This window comes from Saimiri boliviensis, chromosome 2 (genome assembly GCF_048565385.1).
Source record: "Saimiri boliviensis isolate mSaiBol1 chromosome 2, mSaiBol1.pri, whole genome shotgun sequence".
Taxonomy (NCBI): domain Eukaryota; kingdom Metazoa; phylum Chordata; class Mammalia; order Primates; family Cebidae; genus Saimiri; species Saimiri boliviensis.
In genome coordinates this window covers 2,877,906-2,901,496 of record NC_133450.1, presented here as the reverse complement: position 1 = coordinate 2,901,496, position 23,591 = coordinate 2,877,906, and the positions used below count along the sequence as shown (strand labels likewise).

The 23,591-nt window shown below is 39.2% G+C and overlaps 1 protein-coding gene across 4 annotated transcripts in view; it reads right to left on the bottom strand.

The window, feature by feature from the left end:
- Positions 1-23,591, bottom strand: part of NRG4 (neuregulin 4) — a 76,810-nt gene that overhangs the window by 21,483 nt on the left and 31,736 nt on the right. For all 4 annotated transcript variants that reach the window (XM_074392644.1, XM_074392641.1, XM_074392642.1 and 1 more), the window contains exons 4-5: positions 6,740-6,886; positions 1,928-2,007 (exon numbers count right to left, since the gene is read on the bottom strand). In XM_074392644.1, the coding sequence (XP_074248745.1) occupies positions 1,928-2,007; positions 6,740-6,886 (227 nt within the window). The remainder of the gene's footprint in view (positions 1-1,927; positions 2,008-6,739; positions 6,887-23,591) is intronic.

Here is a 23,591-nt window from a genome sequence, read left to right as displayed (position 1 = left end):
GACTCTCATTTCTTCAAATATTTGTTCTTTTCCCTCTTCTCTCTTATCTCCTTCAGGGACTCCAATTAACCCAATATTATGCCACCTGCAGTTGTCACAGCTCACTGATGGTCTTTTCATCTAAAAAATTTTCTTTCTGTGTTTTTTTTTCACAGTTTATATTGCTATATCTTCAAGTTCACCAATATTTTCTATGGTAGGTAATACCATTTTCTATGGTGTGGTATTAACAAATACCATCCAGTGTTTTTTTGTTTTGTTTTTTGGGGTGTGTGTGTGTGTGTGTGTGTGTTTATCCCAGACCAGTCTTCATCTCTGAAAGTTCGATTTGGACCCTTTAAAAAATACATCTTCCGTGTTTCTACTTAACTTTTGAATCTATGTAATACATTTATGATAACTATGCTTGCCTGGCATTTCTAACATCAGTTTCAATTTTTTTTTTTTTTTTTTTTTTTAGATGGAGTCTTGTTCTGTCACCCAGGCTGGAGTGCAGAGGCGCAATCACGGCTCACTGCAACCTCTGCCTCCCGGTTCAATCAATTCTTCTGCCTTAGCTCCAGAGTAGCTGGGATTACAGGCACCCAGCACTGGCTAATTTTTTTTTCCTGTATTCTAGTGGAGATGGGGTTTCACCATGTTGGCCAGGCTGGTTTGAACTCCTGACCTCAAGTGATCCACCTGCCTCGGCCTCCCAAAGTGTTGGGATTATAGGCATGAGCCACCATGCCCCACCTTCAGTTTCTTAATATTTCTCATTTTGAGCACATTTGCTGCTTCTTTGGAGGCTGGTAATTTTACTGGATGTGAAACATTATTAATTTCACCTGTCGGGTACTAGCTGTTTTTAGCATTGCTGCGATTTGATCTGGGATGTAGTTATTTGGAAACAATTTTATACTGTCAGCTCATGCTTTTACAGTTTAGTAGGCCGGACTGGAGCAGTGCTTCACTTAGGGCTAGTTATTCCCCACTATCAGAGAGACACCTTCTGTGTGCTCTACCCAGTGCCCCATGAACAGTGAGCTTCTCAGTCTCGGTGGGAACAGACACGTTTCCTGGCACTTGTGAATACTGGGCACCTCTCATCCTTTCAGGTGATTTTTTTTCCCACACCCTCAAGTATTTTCCTCCCACACATGCCATGGTTAGTATTCAGCTGAATCCTTGAACTGAAGATCTCTGGAGTTCTCTCTTCATACAGCTCTCTTTTTCCCAGGACTCTTCAGTATAATATAGTCACCTTGATCTGTTCCAACTCTCAGCTCCATCAACTCACAGTCTGCCAGACTCAGCCTGGGGTTTGCCACCTTGCACAAAAGCCTGGAAACTCTCTCCAGCCAGTAATCCAAGGCAATCATTGGCTCACCTAGTCTGTTTTCCATGTCTCAGGGCTCCTGGTTCCTTTGCTGCCTGATAGCAGTGCCTTCAAAACCACTGTTTCGTAGATTTTGTCCATTTTTTGTTGTTTTAAGTAGAAGGAAGTAAATCCAGTGCCTGTTACTCCATCTTGGCAAGAAGTCTCAAGACAATTTTAAACATCAATTTGTCTACAAGTTTTCCAAAGATTTGCTGATCTTTACAGGTGAAACTCTTCCTCCTCCCCATATGCTAGCTCACTTCAAAATATTCCTGAGAAACTACTACCTTCTATCTGTGTGGCACATTAGAGCTAACACCAGAATTTCGCATATTGAGATAACATTATTTTGCTTGGGGAAAAAATGTGATTTATGTCATACTGATAATAAGTTCATTTTTATGTGAAAGACGGTATCTGGCAAAAAAAAAAAAAAAAAAAAAACCCATAAAAAAATTTCAGGATCAACCTTTTTCTTCTGGATAGATCTACATCCACATCCCTACGGGTAACAACAACAGTCTCATCTAGGGTTTTAAAACAAGCATTCGCTTTGAGTTTACTCACTGTGGTGGGCGTTGGTCCCGCTCATCTCCACCAGGCTGATATCATACTGGACTGAACCTGCTCTCTGAAAGGGGCCCTTCCTGACAATAAAGAGGAGAGACACAGAAACGGAAAATGAGTGCTAGGAAAAGCATTGCCAGAAGACTTAGAAAGAACTTTTTTTTTTTTTTAAATTTCTCTTTATTCCCCCTTTTTACAACACATCATGGCATTCAAATGAAAGTATAGCTTGACTATTTGAAGGTTCATTTTCCTTCCACAACTACCTGACGTGGTCAGGGCTGCTTTAAAACTGTTCCCCATGATTTAACAAATCCATTAGTACCCACAGGTCATCTGTGGGGACTTCAGGTGCTGATGACCTGGACTTTTTGAGACAGCAGCAAAGCTGTCGTATCTTAGTGTTATTTTCGTGCCCTTTTTAAAAAGGTTAGCTTTCATTTGCAGTTGGGACCCTTATGTGACATGGGGTGGCTTTAGTCAGTTATTCTAGTAATGGCATTTTTAAAAGACATTTTGGACATTTTCAAGGTAACAGTACATCAGGTTTTTCAGTCATTTGATCAATGAATATAGGTTATAATTTATGTGATGATTTGGGCATGTACAGTGATGGCATTTTTTCAATGTCTATATGCAATTTTAGCTTAGATCAATGAAAATGAATTCAGACCCACTTTACCACTGCAAAATGGTATGTATTTTCTAAAAGCATACTGCTTCTATTCCTGAAACACTACTGATTCTAGCCTAGATTTTAGCATTAGTGGGGTATCATTTTGAACCTCATTCAGTGATGGCACCAATTACTCACTAAAGTTCAAAAGGCCCTCAGTTTAAAGCAATTTCAACCACGAATGGACTGAAAACTATGAGAGAAAACAATTTCATTCTTGAAAGCACCACATTTTCAAGAGACAAATACATTTCACATGGTCACTACAGAACAGCCTAGATCCATGCCATGCTTTCTATTTATCCTGTTTTCTAATTTTTAATTTTCTTTTTTATGTATTTTTAACTAGTTGGTTATTTTTAATTCGATGTTTGTCATTCTGCTAATTTGGAAATGATACACTTTGAATTTCTGTTATGTGTTGCCCTAGACATTTTAATATTCATGGTAAAATATCAAGGTCAAAATTACCTCATATAGTTATCCTCCCCCATATAAAGACCTTGGTTCACTTTAATTACAATCCTTTCAACTTGTTTGTTATTATGCATTTTAACTCCTTTTTAAAAATACATAGGACAATTTTATTGTTACAACTTATATAATATTTGTTCTGATTTATTCACATATTAATAGCTTTCTCTGTTCTTTCTTGCATTTTGCACAAGCCATATAGGATCCACTTCCTTTTCCCTGACATATACCCTTCAGGCAGAAGGTTTACGCAGGGATAACGCTCCCAAATTTTGCTTAGCAAAGATTATCTTCATCTTACCCTCATTCCTGAGAGATGTCTTCCTGCCACAGGAATTTGGGGTCACTGTCTTCTCTCAGTGCACTGACGATCTCGCCGCTCCGTGCTCTAGTTTTCCTTCCCTCTGACCGAGAAGTCAAGCTTCTGGCTTAATTGTGGCATTTTTGATGGGAATCTGCCGTTCTTTCCTACTTCTGGGATGTTGTCTTTAGAAATGGTGTTTTGTAATTGCTACGTTGCACCACGTGTAAATTTATTTTCATTTGTCCTGCTTGAGATTTGTTAGGCTTCTAACATCTGTGGGTGACTTTCATCAGCTCTGAAAAAGTCTCTTTTTCTTTTCTTTTTTTCTTTTTTTTTTTTTTTTGAGACGGAGTTTCGCTCTTGTTACCCAGGCTGGAGTGCAATGGCGCGATCTCGGCTCACCGCAACCTCCGCCTCCTGGGTTCAGGCAATTCTCCTGCCTCAGCCTCCTGAGTAGCTGGGATGACAGGCACGCGCCACCATGCCCAGCTAATTTTTTGTATTTTTAGTAGAGACGGGGTTTCACCATGTTGACCAGGATGGTCTCGATCTCTCGACCTCGTGATCCACCCGCCTCGGCCTCCCAAAGTGCTGGGATTACAGGCTCGAGCCACCGCGCCCGGCCGAAAAAGTCTCTTTTTCAAATGCTGCTTCTGCCCCCGTCTCTCTTTTCTTCTGGAATTCCAATTAAGCATAAGTTAGACACATACACTCTGGTCACCATGCTGCTTGACTTCTCTTCAATATTTTCCACTTCTTTTTCTCTGAGGATTGCCCTCTGGGTAATTTTTCCTATTTTCCAATTAATTAATTATTTTATTGTGTTTAATCTGCTGTTTAAAGACATACATTAAATTTTAAAAATGTATTGAACTAAGATATGTACTGAATTTTAAAAAATTATATTTGATTTGTTGGAGATCTGTTTGGGTCTTTGCCAAATTTGCTTATTTCTAAGCCTCTCATTTTTTGATACATAATAAACGTATATATTTTACATCATGTGGCCGATTCTTCCAATAAATACAGATTTCTGAATATCTGATCCTACTACCTATTGTTTCTGCTAGTTCTAATTCATTGCGCCTCTTTCCTTCTATGTTTGGTAATCATTTCATAACGTGAGGCACTTTTTAAGGTAAAGGATGAGAGGAGGCTCTTCAAGAATTGATTCATATTTTGTTTCCGGTCAACCACCTGAAGACATCACCAGCCTGGATTATTTTATATGCTTGGCTTTTTACCCCCAGACATTCAGATAGTGTGAATTCAGGATGGAGACCCACATAATGTTTGTGATTGGAGGTTTCTTTTCTCTTTTCTCTTGTATTCAGCACCACTTCATTCATTCATCTATGTGTGTGTATATATATGTTTCCCTTTGACAACCAGCAGCACTCAAGGTGGGGTTGCTCCAACGGTTTGAGTCCTTAAGTGACTATGATTAGCAAAGCCCTGCTCTCCAATCCATAATAATTACCTACAATAAGTGAGAAATAATCTTGTTTATTAAGCCACTAAACTATTAGGGTTGGTAGTTACTGTAGCCAAACCTAGACTATCCTGACATATTAATGATAATGAATTAAACATAACTGGATAATGAATTAAACATAATTCATTATCCAATCAATAACAGATGGAAACTATATCACCAAACTGGCACCAGAGTGATTAATGAGGGAAGTAGATATTGGTCTTCCCCTTAGCATATTAGACTGATAAAATGTTTAGGGGGATAGAATAAGAATAGATCATCATTCAGCTTTCCAAACATTGATACATTTAAAGTCAAGCATAGACCTAATTCCAAAGATGGGTCTTCTGGTTATCTACTTATGCATAACATACTTCTCCAAACTTGGGGGATAAAACAAGTTCATCTCATGATTATGTGGGTTGACAGCTGGCCATCTTTTACTTGGGTTCTCTGTGTGGTTGCAGTAAACTGACAGTTAAGTCAGGAGTCAACTAAAGGCTCCAATGAACTGAGTGTCTGGGATGGCTCATTAAAAAGGCTGGTTGATGCTGGCGGTTGGCTGGAAGTTCAGTTGGGGCTGGTTCCTCCTGCTGTTTCGGCTTCTTACAACGTGGTGGCTGGTTCTGTGAGGGAGCATCCCAAGTATGAGTGGCAAGAGATGGAAACTTCCATGGTATTTAAAGGCGATTTCCTTAACGGAACAGTATCATTTCCACAATATTCTATGATCAAGGCAGTCACAGTGTCTGCCTAGATTCAAGGATTCTGTAGCAACAAACTTTCCCTCTTGATGATGAGTGTCAAGGTCACACTGCAGAAGAGTATGTGGGAATAAGAGATATCCTGTGGCCATCCCTCGGAAATGCAATCTGATATAGTGGGCTTGTATTTAAATTTTTGTATCTGAAGTGGTCGGATGCTAAAATTGAGAAAATCTATTGGATTGTTTAAATGATATGTTTTGGAATAAACTATTTAATGCCACATATTTTTAAAAACCCCAGTTTCCTCAACTTTTAATTATTCCTTGATGTAAAGTAGTTACGAAATCAGGATCTAACAAGAGACTATTTTACCTACATGTTACCTTTCTTTGTATATAAACTTCTCTAGCCCACTTGCATCTCTTTTATGATTACCTTCAGCTCCATTTTCACAAGTATCTATGATAGAATACAGTGTGAGTTTAATGAATATTAATGATGAATTATGCCAAATGACTCCTAAACTTACTAAATTCTGTATTTCCTTACTTTCACAAAATTTCAAAAATAATTGAAGATCAAAACGAATGAAAGTAATCTTCGGTGCATGTAATTGCTTTATGCAACTAGTTTTTTCTTTTGTCTGCCTTGTGAGTTACCCGTTTCCCCAAATTAATTGCCTATTTATTTGTCTATCTCTCCAAATTGATTTAAATATCTCTAAAGTTAGAAAACATGTCTGCTTTGTTAATTATTGTATTCTTTATGCCTAGCACACAGTAGGCACTAAATGGCTGACCCTGCACATTAACCACATGTCTAAGCTAACATGTACAGCATTGCATAAGTCTTTCCTTTTTTTTCACATACAAAATTTACTTTAAACACAGCTAACCCAAATGTTTAGGTGCTTTGGCATATTTGCTATAGTGAGTATGGCTCTACCTCAGTAGTTCAGATAAGTTAAATATTGACAACAGTAACAAAGAACAAATTGAGACTGCCTATTGAGATGCTTTCAAAAATGATGTTAATAACAAAAACTATATTAAAGAGACAACCAAGCATTATACAGTATCTGGAAATATCTAGAACGAAAGGGCCTATTAATTCTTTAGTGGAATAACTACTTTGTGCATTACTTTTCACAAAAGCGTGTTTCTATTTCAGTTACCTGCAAAGGAAGTAGAAGGCTCCGATGGTAAGTGTCACTAGGACCGCTATGGCCATGAAAGCTGCAAACAGGTCACTTTTAGTTTGGATGCTGGAGCTTAGGAGAAAAACCTCTTCACAACGAGCTCCTGTATAGTTTTCAATGCACCTACAGAAGAAAATTTTAGACAAAGAATTGCATTCTGTGTTTCATTAGCTAGTTTGGAAGGAAAATGGTTTCCGGCTGATGTAAAAAAAAAAAAATGAGACTAATTTTCAGATTGTGAACGTGGAATAGACATGCTTTCCTGTAATGTTCACAGAGCTATAGTTACAATAAAACAAATGTGAATTTGTTACAATAAAACACAATTTTACTATCTTATTTTTCCAGTTTTCCAATTGCTTAGGAACTCCAGAGAAATTATATTCAGTGTTTTTATCTTCTAGATTTTCAATGATATAATTGTCCATACTTTATCAAAAATTTACTTTTTGTTGTATCTGGTATAGATAGTGATCTAAATGCATTTTTCTTTAAAATTGCTAACTGGTTATTACAACCCCATTTTAAAATAATCAGTTCATTACTCACTGTTTAACAGTGCCTCTTTTAACATATGTCAGATTTATATAAATAACAGCATTTATTTCTATTTGTCTTCAATGATCTACACATCTAATCTGGGGCCTTTGCCATACTGCTTCAATACTGTTACTTTATAGTATGTTTAAATATCTGGTAGTCCTACTCCTTATCTTATTACTTTTGTCTATAGAATTTAAAAAATATTCTCAACTGCCAACCAAATATTTTATAGCTAACTACTTACAGATCTCTAAAACTGTATAACGAAGAACCGTAAGATTTGATATTACCAGTCATTCCTTTTTCCTTGTTAATATGTTCAAAGGACTATAAAACACAGAGATTGATATGTTAACAAGAACGACACTGGCACCAGATCAATTTCAACATTTTATAGTCGCATTTAAAATAAAAAACACTTACTAGCTAATAATTATAAAGCAGCCCAAAAAGTTATGGAGTCAAGTTGGACTACACTATTCTCAGCAATAATTCCGTATAAAAAAAGTCTGTGTGTGTGTAAAACCAATTTGTTTTAACCTGATTTTGTCAAAAATAGAAAGGTAGATTCTACTAAATTAATTCCTTTCCTTATTCCTTTCCAGTTTAGGTAGGTATTTAGAAATTTTACCTCTGTTTCTCCCACCTTAGACTAATAAGGATACAGGCCTAGAAAATCAACATGTGAACTAACTACTAGCTTTGACAACTAACGTGATAGAGTAATAAAGCAGTATACAAATAAATAAGAGAAAAGAACATCAAGATAAAGCACAAAGGATCCATTTTAGTTAGATGAGCATAAGAAAGATGTTTCATGAACTTCAAGTCCTACTCAATGTGAGGCAGTGATGTGACTGGTAATAGCTTCCAGGGGAGCTATCAGTTAAGCAAACAACAGTCTAGATTCTCTTAAACTACCATAAAGATAAGATTGAGGAGACATAGGGAAAGTAAGGATAGGAGATCAGTGGCAAACTTAAATGAAAGTAAAAATATTTTGGAGGGCCAGGCACAATGGCTCACACCTCTATACCCAGCACTTTGGGAGGCTGAGGAGAGAGGATCACTTGGGGCCAGGAGTTCAAGATCACTCTGGGCAACACAGCGAGACCCTGTCTTTACAAAAAATTAAAATATTAACCAGGCATGGTGTTACCTGCCTCTAGTCCCAGATTCTGTATCAAAAAAAAAAAGAAAAAAAGCTACAAATTCATTACACAGATTCTTTTTTTTTTTTGAGATGGAGTTTCGCTCTTGTTACCCAGGCTGGAGTGCAATGGCGCGATCTCGGCTCACCGCAACCTCCACTTCCTGGGTTCAGGCAATTCTCCTGCCTCAGCCTCCTGAGTAGCTGGGATTACAGGCACACGCCACCACGCCCAGCTAATTTTTTGTATTTTTGGTAGAGACGGGGTTTCACCATGTTGACCAGGATGGTCTCGATCTCTTGACCTTGTGATCCACCGCCTCGGCCTTCCAAAGTGCTGGGATTACAGGCGTGAGCCACCGCGCCCAGCACACACAGATTTCTTAAGGCTGTTTGAGTTTAAGTAAGATTCAAATTCAGGCTGGGCATGGTGGCTCATGCCTGTAATCCCAGCACTTTGGGAGGCTGAGGTGGGAGGATGGTTTGAGCCCAGGAGTTTGAGACCAGCCTGGGCAACATGGTGAGACCCCATCTCAACAAAAAATAACAAAAATTAGTCAGGCTGGTGGTGCATGCCTGTAGTCCCAGCTACTCAAGAGGCTGAGGTGGGAGAATCACTTGAACCCAGATCAAAGCTATAGTGAGCCGTGCGTGATTGCACAACTAAACACCAGCTCAAACAACAGACTGAGATGCTATTTCGAATAAAAAAAGAAAAAAAGTCAAAGAAAAAAAATAAGCCAGCTTATATAACTAACCATAAATGTTTTACCTGGACAATAAATACTTTGATTTGGAAGGAGTCAGGGGAATGGTGTAAATACAAGTTTGTATTCAGGTCAGGGTTTGTGCAAATAGAAAAAGGCATACCAAGTAAACCAAGCAACATACTGTCTTACAGATGGAAAAATGCAAACACGTGTTCTTGTGGGAAAGTAGAAACCTGATGGTAACTTTAAGCAAATCAAAGAATAAACAATCTTATCATTGTTAAGTCAAACCAGAATCTAGGGAAAGGCAAAGACAAATTTAAATATTCCATTACTATCTAGGAAGTAGGATTGGCTAACCTAAAAATGAATTTTAAAATTTCAGTTATTTACCAAACAAAAAGTGAACACTGCCTACCAATGACTGTGTAGAAGGATTCTACTTTTAAAGCTGTAGCTCATGTATGAAAATGTTATAACCTCAGTGATGACACAATTATCAAATTTCAGGCAAAGAGAATTAATCGACTCCTTCAAAAATAAGTAAGAGTGGATTAGGCGGATGTAGACAACTCGTAGAGCTAGCACAGTATGTACACAAAACACAGTGAGGTCATGTTGTACCATTTACACAGAACAATGTAGCGCTCAGTCTTTATGTAAGTAACTCTCTTGCTAAATTATTTCTGGACCTTACTTCTGCACAGACTGCCAAGTAGCAAACAGTTGTGCCACCGAATGAGGTGAATACTGAGCAATAAGGGATCATGCGTGTTTTCCTGGAATTGAAGATGGATGCTGGAACAGGTACAAATGCTCTGCTAGGTGAGAAATCCCAAAATTCAGATCCCAAGTTACACAAACTGGTTTTCTGGCTGAATACCACCAATTATCTGCCCCCCAACACAGAAGCTACATCCACTACAATGACACAAAATAAATTCATTCGATTCTGTGGCATTCAAGGAAGTTGTTACAACATAGGAGACCTTTCACATGAATAAAAGAACTAAGTTTTTAGTCATGTTAACACATAGAGTGCCATTTAGCTTTAAGAAAGATTATTGGACCGTGAACTGGAAAAAACTGGTTTCTTCACCCTATTTCCATGCTTGTTGGCTATGTGATCTTGGGCCAGTCACTTAAGACTCTGTAAAATCAAAATAACACCATGTGCATCTCATAGGGCTATCGTCAGAATCAAGTAAGAATCTCTCAAAGTGCTCTGAACACTGAAACACTCTATACAAGTATGTTTACAAGGAATAAAATACCTAAGAAAAATTATAACTAGAAAAGGTTAAGAGCATGGTGATCAATAAATGTGCTATTATTAAATATGTCTCAGGAAAAAAAAACCCATGTTTGCAATATTATCAAAGACTTCACTAGGCAAAGGGAGACGCAATGTGAGCACCACTTCACTTGGGCTGGTCAGTCCTGGGAAGAGAAAGTCTAATACTGGCATACGTCAAAGTTGGCTTCCAGGAACCTGATACTCTGTGTCAACCAAAGTTCAATTTGAAAATCACGGAAAATGGTAAAAACCAAATCAAAAATAAAACTATTAGAAGTGTTCCAGAAAACAACATAGACTTGCATCCTTTAATAAGTCCACAGCCATGTAAGATCACACAAAGGTAGCCAAAATCCTATGAAACCCCTACCAGGTTTTTATAGGCCAAGAAACAATGAGAGAAGACCAGCTTGTGAACTTCATGTCTCCTATTAGCTAGTGCTATAAATGTGACTTCATTAAAGCCTTTATTGGATTCTTAATAATATGTAGAGATATTTAGCTAACATTCAACCTCACAAAATTTTTGTTAATGTCACATTTATATGACATTAGCACCATTAAAAACTGATTATTAGTACATCAAATGTACTTAATTAGTAAATCAGTAAATTTAAGTCCAGTTAGGAAGCAAAATCTTAGATTCTTTTTTTTTTTTTTTGAGATGGAGTCTCATTTTGTCACTCAGGCTAGAGTGCAATGGCACAGTCTCAGCTCACTGCAACCTCCACCTCCCAGGTTCAAGCAATTCTCTTGCCTCAGCCTCCGGAATAGCTGGGAACTCAGCCGTGCACCACCATGCCCTGCTAATTTTTGTATTTTTAGTCGAGACAGGGTTTCACCATGTTGGCCAGGCTGGTCTCAAACTCTTGACCTCAAGTGATCCACCCACCTTAGCCTCCCAAAATTCTGGGATTACAGGTGTGAGTCACCGTGCCTGGCAGCAAAATCTTAGATTCTTTTAAGACTGACTGTTACCCAGATAACTTATATGCTGAAATGAACTACACATTGTATCTAAATGAACTACATGTTGGATATAAATAAGTCTTCATAGAGAATAATCCATATTTGTCACTAGGTAGGATGTTTTTTATAATTTCATTGTGAAGTACTACAATTTCTTAGCTTAAATAAGTCACTGAAAATCTGAAACATTTTTATTTACTAAAACTAAGGTACAGGGAATGAAGAAGCATGTGGAACAAATGGTGAGAGTAAGCAGTAGTGTAAAAACATGACCCTCATTACTGAGTGTGTACATTCGCTCGTCTTCTCCAATGGAAACACCCACAGAATGCTGGTTGGGTCATGAGAGTACTAATGTAATTTGTTGATTTTCCTAATGTTGTCTTCTATCTCCATATTAACAAAATAAGTGATTCAAGTCTTTACTCTCACTATTTTGCTGGCCTCAAAAAATGATCAGAAAGGAAATCTAAAACTGATCTTAAAAATGGCCTAAGGCCAGGCATGGTGGCTCTCACCTGTAATCCCAGCATTTTGGGAGGCCGAGGTGGGCAGATCACGTGAGATCAGGAGTTCAAGCCCATTCTGGCCAACATAGAAAAACCTTGTCTCTACTAAAAATATAAAAATAAGCCAGGCATGGTGGTGGGCACCTGTAATCCCAGCTACTTGGGAGGCTGAGGCAGGAGAATCTTTTGAACCCAAGAGGTGGAGGTTGCAGTGAGCCAAGATTGTGCCACTGCACTCCAGCCTTGGTGACAGAGCAAGACTTCATCTCAAAACAAAACAAAACAAAACAAAAAAAACCAGTCTGGTGCTGGGTGCAGTGGCATGCACCTGTAATCTCAGCTACTTGGGAGGCTGAGGTGGGTGGATGGCTTGAGGCCAGGAGTTTGAGGCCAGCCTGGGTAACACAGCAAGACCCCTGTCTCAAACAAAATTAAGTAAAAAGTTTATTCTATTTGAAAAGATCAGAAGAGGCCGGGCGCGGTGGCTCAAGCCTGTAATCCCAGCACTTTGGGAGGTCGAGGCAGGTGGATCATGAGGTCAAGAGATCAAGACCATCCTGGTCAACATGGTGAAACCCCGTCTCTACTAAAAATGCAAAAAATTAGCTGGGCATGGTGGCGCGTGCCTGTAATCCCAGCTACTCAGGAGGCTGAGGCAGAAGAATTGCCTGAACCCAGGAGGCGGAGGTTGTGGTGAGCCGAGATCGCGCCATTGCACTCCAGCCTGGGTAACAAGAGCGAAACTCCGTCTCAAAAAAAAAAAAAGATCAGAAGAAAAAGGAAAACTACAAACTGCATATGTTTTCCATAGTTTATCGTTTTATGACACATGCATACTTGTATATACAAAGTATTTATACAGAAAAATTGGTATATGTTGATTTTTCCTTTAATAATTTCAGTAAATATAAAATTATGTTTAAATATTATGAATAATATGTTAATGGGCCTTTCAATTGTAGAAGTGTTTCACTGTTCATGTTTTGTTAAAACTTTAAGAGTTCAAGAGCACACATTAGAGAAATGCAAATCAAAACTACATGGAGATACCATCTCACACCAGTTAGAATGGTGATCATTAAAAAATCTGGAGACAACAGATGCTGGAGAGGATGTGGAGAAACAGGAACGCTTTTACACTGTTGGTGGGAGTGTAAATTAGTTCAACCATTGTGGAAGACAGTGTGGCGATTCCTCAAGGACCTAGAAATAGAAATCCCATTTGACCCAGCAATCCCATTACTGGGCATATATCCAAAGGATTATAAATCGTTCTACTATAAGGACACATGCACACAAATGTTCATTGCAGCACTGTTTACAATAGCAAAGACCTGGAACCAACCCAAATGCCCATCGATGATAGACTGGACAGGGAAAATGTGTAACATATATACCACGGAATAGTATGCAGCCATCAAAAACGATGAGTTCATGTCCTTTGTAGGGACATGGATGAACCTGGAAACCATCACTCTCAGCAAACTGACGCAAGAGCAGAAAATCAAACACCACATGTTCTCACTCGTAGGTGGGTGTTTAACAATGAGAACACACGGACACAGGGAGGGGAGCACTACACACTGGGGTCTGTTGGGGGGAAATGGGGGAGGGACAGTGGGGGGTGGGGAATTGGGGAGAGACAGCATGGGGAGAAATGCCAGATATAGGTGATGGGGAGGAAAGTAGCAAATCACACTGCCACGTGTGTACCTATGCAACAATCTTTCATGCAATAAATAAAAAATAAAAAAATTAAAAAAAGAGTTTAAGACCATAAATCAGGAACAGCCGGAAAGACTTACACTCTTAAATCACCAGACACTTAATTAAGCCACAGTTCTAAACGGACAGTATTCATGCTGGCGTCTTACCTTCCCAGGCTTCAGGTCTCAACAACCTTCTAATGCAGGGAAAATCTCATGCCCCAACTTGGAATAAGACAAAGAGAAGCCAGCATCAGTTCACTTCCTGACAAAAGAAGTCAAGCATTAGAGCTGGGCAAAAGTCACACTTGTTACTCTGCCTGGTATTCCTATGTAGAAAATGAATTCTTACTGACGACTTAATGGAATATATGTGGGCCGGGCGCGGTGGCTCACGCCTGTAATCCCAGCACTTTGGGAGGCCGAGGCAGGTGGATCACGAGGTCAAGGAATATTTGCCAGCTGCCTTCCAAAGAAAAGAATGGATGATAAAGACAGTAATCAAAAGGATCACCAAAATTTGGAAGCAAAGGCATAATCTGACGTAACTTCATTATGCAGCAGTAAGGAGAAAGTGAAACACGTGAGAGGATACGTTGCCTTTCATTAGCCTTCACCCCCCTAGAACAGCAATGCACCAACCTGAGTTAGTGCTGAAAGGTAGTTCCTACTCTTGGCTATGTGACACAAGTCAGTAAGACAAACTCAGGTGAAAAGATGTAGACCTAAGAGGGCAGGGGTGTCCCTATGGTTCCATCACCACATCCTACCAATATGTAACAACGAGCACAGTGATCTGGCAACATGTGAGGGTTCAAGAAAGTATGTACTCTTTTAAGTTTCGTTCTAAGCACGGTGAGGTCAAGAAAGATGTATCAGTCGTTACTGCGGAGAACACTAATGAAGAATCTTCATCAGAAAGGTTACTAAAATAAAAAGTGTTAACAAAATGCACAGCTAAACAGAGCGGTTGTTTAATGCATTTGAAACTGTTCTTTTAGTATAAGCTTCAAGGCTGCTATTTCCATTTTTAGGATGTTTCTAAAGATCAGTCTAATCCCTGATGTTTAAAAGCATATGGTATGTTGCCAAAAGTCAAAGTACAGAGGGCTTCATTCTAATTAATATCACAGGGGCATTCTGAACTTTTTTTCTTTGAACTACAATCTTCTACTAAATTTACAGACAAAAAGAAGTCTTATCTAATAAGAGTGCCAGAGGCCAGTCTATCTTAACCATTTGATCTTAAGAAAACCTTAAAATTTTCTGGGGTTAATAAAGCGATTCCTAAAATCCTGACAACTCCTTTTGAAAACTGAGTTTAGTAAAACACAGAGCGAAGTCCAGCAAAACTGTTGAGAGACCAAAATACAATTAAGGGAGACGACACATCTAATATAGAAGCACTATAAATGAAACTCAACCTTAATCATTTTATTTTCCTATAACTAGCTTCTCATGTATTATTCGTTTATACTCCTAAATTGCTTCACTTAAATAGATTTCAGTCTTCATCACCTGACAGATGATTCTATCTATCCAAGGCTGGGGCTGCTGCTGTGGACAGAGGACAGAGCGTGGCCTCAGCCGAGGCAGCAGGGACCGTCCCTGTCTGAGCCCGTGGCTGTATGGGCAGGTACTGGTTGGGAATACCCCTCCTCGGGGAAGGTCCTTATGAAATCAGACCTTACCAAGTCACTCTGGATAATTATTCCAATGGTAATTATTTGCCAAGTTAAACCTCCTCCCATCACAGAGTCCCACCTCCATACTGTGCAATGTTTGGCTCTGAAGTGACCCTCAGGTTGGGTCACAAGATGCATGGAGGAAAGTGAGACATCAAGAAAAAGCCTCATCTTGCTGAGGACGCAGGGATAGGTGAAGACAAACGTCTTGCCCCCATGCTTGCTCCGAGAATCTCGTAAGTTCCAGCTGAAATGTTGAAAGATTAGGGCCTGGCTGACCTTGTGTCTAAGTTGGCCAAGAAGTGAAGGAGTGCTTCTTGGCTTGTTCTCTAGTGAAAGGCTGAAGCAGTGGAAGACAGTGTGGCACTTCCTCAAGGACCTAGAAATAGAAATTCCATTTGACCCAGCAATCCCATTACTGGGTATATACCCAAAGGATGATAAATCATTCTATTATAAAGACACACGCACATGTATGTTCATTGCGGCACTGTTTACAACAGCAAAGACCTGGCACCAACCCAAATGCCCATGGATGATAGACTGGACAAGGAAAATGTGACACATATACACCATGGAATACTATGCAGCCGTAATAAATGATGAGTTTGTGTCCTTTGTAGGGACATGGATGAAGCTGGAAACTATCATTCTCAGCAAACTGACACAAGAACAGAAAATCAAACACCACATGTTCTCACCCATAGGCGGGTGTTGAACAATGAGAACACATGGACACAGGGAGGGGAGCATCACACACTGGGGTCTGTTGTGGGGGATTAAGGGAGAGACAGCGAGGGGAGGGAGTAGGGAGGGGTAACATGGGGAGAAACGCCAGATATAGGTGACAGGGGGATGGAGGCAGCAACCCACACTGCCACGCGTGTACCTACGCAACAATCCTGCATGATCTACACATGTACCCCAGAACCTAAAGTGCAATAAAATGTATTAAAAAAAAAAAAAAGACTGAAGCAGACAAAATAAAGATGACCATGCGTCCTGTCAAATGCGCCTTTCTGGGTTATCTGATTCTATAAGTACCTGCAATTTTCATTGTCTTCAAGCTATTTTACAACTCTGTAAATTGTAGAAAACTTATGCTAATGCAAATGAATTTGTCCAGTATAATACAACAGATTGCCCTGTGGATATCAGCCAGTTTCACACCTATCTGTAAATTCATTTCAACATGTCTGATTACCAAAGAGCAAATCTTTGGTAAACAAGACTGGCCTAATAATTTCAGTTTAATAAAAACGGCTATATCTTGTCTCTGATTTATCAATATTAAGTATAACATAAACATCCATTTTATTTACTTGAGTTTGCTTTTCCTAAGCTTATATAGGTTTACTAATCGAATTCTCCTTTAAGCCAGTTGTGACATCTGTTGGTTCTCTCATTAATCAGTTCCTCATTAACTGTAAAAACAATGATAAGGGTTTCGGTTTTTACAGTTTGACCATCTCATGATCTCTGTAGAAGGTGATATAGATCTATCCCTATTGGGTGAGAAATGACAGAGAATCTGGGTATACTTTAAAAAAAAATTGTCTATTTTCTTTTAGCTCAAACCAATAAACATGTTATGCCCACTGGGAAGGAGAATACCTCTTTGGTTTTGGACCAGAGAGATTTTGTGTTTCTGTGTTTACTCTTGACTTGTGCCAGACTTGCAGACGTGAAGCTCTAAGCTCTGCTTCTATGTGTCCGAAATTCAGAAAGGCCTTTTGCCTCTCATTATGTGAGGTATAACATCCCATCTACAAAGGATATTAATTATAGTATAATATCTCTCAAATTCAAGGAGCTCTGTTCTTATTGACTTATAGAGATAAATAAGCTCTTATGTAATTTGAGTATTCCTAAAATTCCCAGAAAAAGAAAATTAGACTTCTAATGCTTTAAATGTGCTAAACTCAAATTTTTCTCACCAAAACTAAGAAGCATTTTAAAAATCCAATTTCACATTAATAAGAGTAAATCTTTGGTAAACAAGACTGGCCTAATAATTTTAGTTTAATAAAAATGGCTATATCTTGTCTCTGATTTATCAATATTAAGTATAACATAAACATCCATTTCATTTACTGGGGTTTGCTTTTCCTAAGCTTATATAGGTTTACTAATCAAATAAAATTACTCCTACATATTATTGAAAATGATGAAAAATGTAAAATTGTATTCAACCAAATTGAATAATTATTCTGACAAACATTTTACTTCAACCATAATTATGTTTTGCAGTATTTCTGTTCTATAGTAGGATAATTCCCAAGGTAACATAACACCTGCACTGACATTAAGTTGAATTAAATAATGAATACCTTCAGAAACTTCAGTTTTAAGATATAATGCTGAAAAAATTGTAAAAATATAATTTTAAGGTTTTGGCTTTGGATCATGTTAATAAAGACACTTATTTTTGCTACTTTAAGAAGTTGCATAGGCTGGGCATGGTGGCTCACACCTATACTCCCAGCAATTTGGGAGGCCAGGGTGGGTAGATAGCTTGAGCCCAGGAATTTGAGACCAGCCTGGGCAACATGGTGAAGCCTTGTCTCTACAAAAAAATACGAAAACTTATCTGGGTGTGGTGGCATGCACCTGTAGTCTCAGCTACTCAGGAAGCTGAGGTAGGAGATCACCTGAGTCTGGAAGGTTGAGGCTGCAGTGAACCAGTGAGCCAATATTGCACCACTGCACTTCAGCCTGGGTGACAGAGTGAAACCTGTCTCAAAAAAAAAATTGTATACAGGATATGTGTGGCCATCCAAAGTTGTAATGTGTGTGTTCATGACTTTTGAATGGCTACTAAATTGCCTGTATATGCTGAATGCTTCTCTATTTTCCATCCCTCAATTTTCTCCATGAAATTGAAGTTACTTGGTTAGCTACATGGAGAAATTAGTTCTCCATGAGATTGAAGTTCTAATAGAAATGTGTATACTCAGAACAGTTGTGACAGAGAAATACAACTGTGTACAAACTTTTATTAAAAAAGAAAAAGAAACAAATAAATAAGTAAGAGTAGTTTTGTTAGAAAGCAGTAGTTCTCAGGCTTCTTGGCTTCAAACCAGAGTCCAATAAGTCCTCTTGGACTTACTGAGGACTCCAGGATGTTTTTATTAATATGTTAGAACTACTGATATTTGGCATATAGGAAACTGAAATATAATTTTCAAAAGTATTAGCCCTTTGTCAGATGGATAGATTGCAAGAATTTTCTCCCATTCTGTATGTTGCCTGTTCACTCTCATGACAGTTTCTTTTGCTTTGCAGAAGCTCTTTAGTTTAATTAGATCCCATTCGTCAATTTTGGCTTTTGTTGCCATTGCTTTTGGTGTTTTAATCACGAAGTCTTTGACCGTGCCTATGTTTTGAATGGTATAGCTTAGGTTTTCTTCTAGGGTTTTTATGGTTTTAGGCCTTACACTGAAGTCTTTAATCCATCTTGAGTTATTTTTGTATAAGGTGTAAGGAAGGGGTCCAGTTTCAGTTTTCTACATATGGCTAGCCAGTTTTCCCAACACCATTTATTAAAAAGGGAATCCTTTCCCCATTGATTGTTTTTGTCAGGAAGTCAAAGATCAGATGGTTGTAGATGTGTGGTGTTATTTCTGAGGCCTCTGTTCTATTCCATTGGTCTATGTATCTGTTTTGGTACCAGTACCATGCTCTTTGGGTTACTGTAGCCTTGTATAGTTTGAAGTCTCGTTTGAAGTCAGGTAGCATGATGCTTCCAGCTTTGTTCTTTTTGTTTAGAATTGTCTTGGCTATACAGGCTCTTTTTTGGTTCCCCATGAAATTTAAAGTAGTTTATTCTAATTCTATGAAGACAGTCAGATGTCGCTTGATGGGGATAGCACTGAATCTATCAATTACTTCAGGTAGTGTGGCCATTTTCACAATATTAATTCTTACTGTCCGTGAGCATGGGATGTTTTTCCATCTGTTTGTGTCCTCTCTTATTTCCTTGAGCAGTAGTTTGTAGTTCTCTTTGAAAAGGTCCCTCACAACCCTTGTAAGTTGTATTCCTAGGTATTTTATTCTCTTTGTAGCAATTGTGAATGTGTGTTTACTCATGATTTGGCTCTCTGTTTATTATTGATGTATAGGAATGCTTCTAAGTTTTGCACATTGATTTTGTATCCAGAGACTTTCCTAAAGTTGCTCATCAGCTTAAGGAGATTTTGAGCTGAGACAATGGGGTTTTCTAAATATACAATCATATCATCTGCAAACAGAGACAGTTTGACTTCCTTTCTTCTTGTTCGAATACCCTTTCTTTCTTTCTCTTGCCTGATTGCCCTGGGCAGAACTTCCAATACTATGTTAAATAGAAGTGGTGAGAGAGGACATCCTTGTCTTGCGCCAGTTTTCAGAGAGAATGCTTCCAGCTTTTGCCCATTCAGCATGATATTAGCTGTAGGTTTGTCATAAATTGGTCTTATTATTTTGAGATACATTCCATCAATACCTAGTTTATTGAGAGTTTTTAGCATGAAGGGGTGTTGAATTTTATCAAAGGCCTTTTCTGCCTCTGTTGAGATAATCACATGGTTTTTGTCATTGGTTCTGTTTATGTGATGGATTACCGTGTATTGATTTGTATATGTTGAACCAGCCTTGCATCCCAGGGATGAAGCCAACTTGATTGTGGTGGATAAGCTTTTTGATGTGCTGCTGGATTCAGTTTGGCAGTATTTTATGAAGATTTTTGCATCGATGTTCATCAGGGATATTGGCCTGAAATTTTCTTTTTCTGTTGCGTCTCTGCCAGGTTTTGGTATCAGGATGTGATGGCCTCATAAAATGAGTTAGGGAGGAGTCCCTCTTTTTCTGTTGTTTGGGATAGTTTCAGAAGGAATGATACCAGCTCCTCTTTGTATCTCTGGTAGAATTCGGCTGTGAATCTGTCTGGTTCTGTGCCTTTCTTGGTTGGTAGGCTATTAATTACTGCCTCAATTTCAGAACCTTTTATTGGTCTATTCAGGGATTAGACTTCTTCCTGGTTTAGTCTTGGGAGGGTGTATGTGTCAGGAATTTATCCATTTCTTCTAGATTTTCTAGTTTAGTTGCGTAGAGGTGTTTATAGCATTCTCTGATGGTAGTTTGTATTTCTGTGGGATCAGTGGTGATATCCCTTCTGTCATTTTTTAATTGTGTCTATTTGATTCTTCTCTCTTTTCTTCTTTATTAGTCTGGCTAGTGGTCTATCTATTTTGTTAATCTTTTCAAAAAACCAGCTCCTGGGTTCATTGATTTTTTTGAAGGGTTTTTTGTGTCTCTATCTCCTTCAGTTCTGCTCTGATCTTAGTTATTTCTTGTCCTCTGCTAGCTTTTCAATTTGTTTGCTCTTGCTTCTCTAGTTCTTTTAATTGTGATGTTAAGGTATCGATTTTAGATCTTTCCCACTTTCTCCTGTGGGCGTTTAGTGCCATACATTTCCCTCTACACACTGCTTTAACTGTGTCCCAGAGATTCTGGTACGGTGTGTCTTTGTTCTCATTGCTTTCAAAGAACTTATTTACTTCTGCCTTCATTTCGGAGCATGTTTTTCAGTTTCCATGTAGTTGCGTGGCTTTGAGTGAGTTTCTTAATCCTCAGTTCTAACTTGGTTGCGCTGTGGTCTGAGAGACTGTTAATGATTTCCATTCCTTTGCATTTGCTGAGAAGTGTTTTACTTCCAATTATGTGGTCAGTTTTAGAATAAGTGTGATTTGTTGCTGAGAAGAATGTATATTCTGTTGATTTGGGGTAGAGAGCTCTATAGATGTCTATTAGGTTTGCTTGGTCCACAGCTGAGATCAAGTCCTGAATATCCTCATTAATTTTCTATTTTGTTGATCAGTGGTGTATTAAAGTCTCCCACTATTATTGTGTGGGAGTCTAAGTTCTAGGTGCTCCTGTATTGGGTGCATATATATTTAGGATCACTGGCTCTTCTTGTTGCATTGATCCCTTTACCATTATGTAATATCCTTCTTTGTCTCTTTTAATCTTTGTTGGTTTAAAGTCTGTTTTATCAGAGACTAGGATTGCTACTTCTGCTTTTTTAAAAAAATTTTCCATTTGCTTGATAAATATTCCTTCCATCCCTTTATTTTGAGCCTATGTGTGTCTTCACATGTGAGGTGGGTCTCCTTACGGCACACTGATGGGTCTTGACTCTTTATGGAATCTGCCCGTCTATGTCTTTTAATTGGGGCATTTAGCCCGTTTACATTTAAGGTTAGCATTGCTATGTGTGAATCTGATCCTGTCATTATAATGGTAGCTGGTTATTTTGCCCATTAGCTGATGCAGTTTCTCCATAGTGTTGATGGTCTTTCCAATTTGGTATTTTTTGCAGTGGCTGGTACTGGCTGTTCCTTTCCATATTGAGTGCTTCCTTCAGGAGCTCTTGTAAGGCAGGCCTGGTGGTGACAAAATCTCTCAGCATTTGCTTGCCTTTATTTCTCCTTCGCTATGAAGCTTAGTTTGGCTGGATATGAAATTCTGGGTTGAAAATTCTTTTCTTGAAGAATGTTGAATATTGGCCCCCACTCTCTTCTGGCTTGCAGGGTTTCTGCAGACAGATCTGCTGGGCGTCTGATGGGCTTCCCTTTCTGGTAGGTAACCTGACCTTTCTCTCTGACTGTCCTTAACATTTTTTCCTTCATTTCAACCTTGGTGAATCTGACAATTATGTGTCTTGGGGTTGCTCTTCTTGAGGGGTATGTTGGTGGTGGTCTCTGTATTTTCTGAATTTGAATGTTGGCCTGTCTTGCTAGGTTGGGGAAGTTCTCCTGGATAACATTCTGAAGAGTGTTTTCCAACTTGGTTCCATTCTCCCTGTCACTTTCAGGTGCACGAATCAAACATAGGTTTGGTCTTTTCACATAGTCCCATATTTCTCGGAGTCTTTGTTTGTTCCTTTTCATTCTTTTTCTCTCATCTTGTCTTCTTGCTTTATTTCATTAAGTTGATCTTCAAGCTCTGATATCCTTTCTTCTGCTTGATTCAGCTATTGATACTTGTGTATGCGTCACAAAGTTCTCATGCTGGGTTTGTCAGCTCCATCAGGTCCTTTATGTTCCTCTCTAAAATGGTTATTCTAGTTAGCACTTTCTTTAACCTTTTTTTCAAAGTTCTTAGCTTCCTTGCATTGGGTTAAAACATGCTCCTTTAGCTTGGAGGAGTTTGTTATTACCCACCTTCTGAAGCCTACATCTTCTGTCAATTTGTTAAACTCATTCTCTGTCCAGTTTTGTTCCCTTGCTGGTGAGGAGTTGTGATCCTTTGGAGGAGAAGAGACATTTTGGTTTTTGGAATTTTCAGACTTTTTTGTGCTGTTTTTTCCTCATCTTCATGGATTTATCTACTTTTGGTCTTTGATGCTGCTGACCAAAAGTAGATAAGGGGTTACCTACAAACAAACCCACCAAAAGGGGTTTTGTGTGGATGGTTTTTTTGTTGCTGTTGCTGTTGATGCTGTTCCTGTTTGTTAGTTTTCCTTCTAACAGTCAGGCTTCTCTGCTGCGGGTCTGCTGGAGTTTGCTGGAGGTCCACTCCAAAGAGATGGGAGTTTTATCTATAAGCCAGACCCTGTTTGCCCAGGAATCACCAGTGGAGGCTGCAGAACAGCACAGACTGCTGCCTGTTCCTTCCTCTGGGAGCTTTGTCCCAGAGGGGCACCCACCAGATGCCAGTCAGAGCTTTCCTGTGTTAGGTGTCTGTTGACCCCTGCTGGGAGGTGTCTCCCCGTCAGGAGGCATAGGGGTCAGACCCATTTGAGGAGGCAGTCTGTCCCTTAGCAGAGCTTGAGAGCTGTGCTGGGAGATCTGCTGCTCTCTTCAGAGCCAGCAGGCAGGAACGTTTAAGTCTGCTGAAACTGTGCCCAGAGCTGCCCCTTCCCCCAGGTGCTCTGCCCTGGGGAGATGGGAGTTTTGTCTATAAGCCCCTGACTGAGGCTGCTGCCTTTCTTTCAGAGATGCCCTGCCCAGAGAGGAGGAATCTAGAGAGGCAGTCTGGCTATAGCAGCTTTATGGTGCTGTGGTGGGCTCCACGCAGTCCAAATTCCCAGTGGCTTTGTTTACACTGTGAGGGGAAAAGCTCCTACTCAAGCCTCAGTAATGGTGGACGTCCCTCCCCACACCAAGCTTGAGCTTCCCAGTTGACTTCAGACTGCTGTGCTGTCAGTGAGAATTTCAAGCCAGTGGATCTCAGCTTGCTGGGCTCCAGGGGGATGGGATCCACTGAGCTAGACCACTT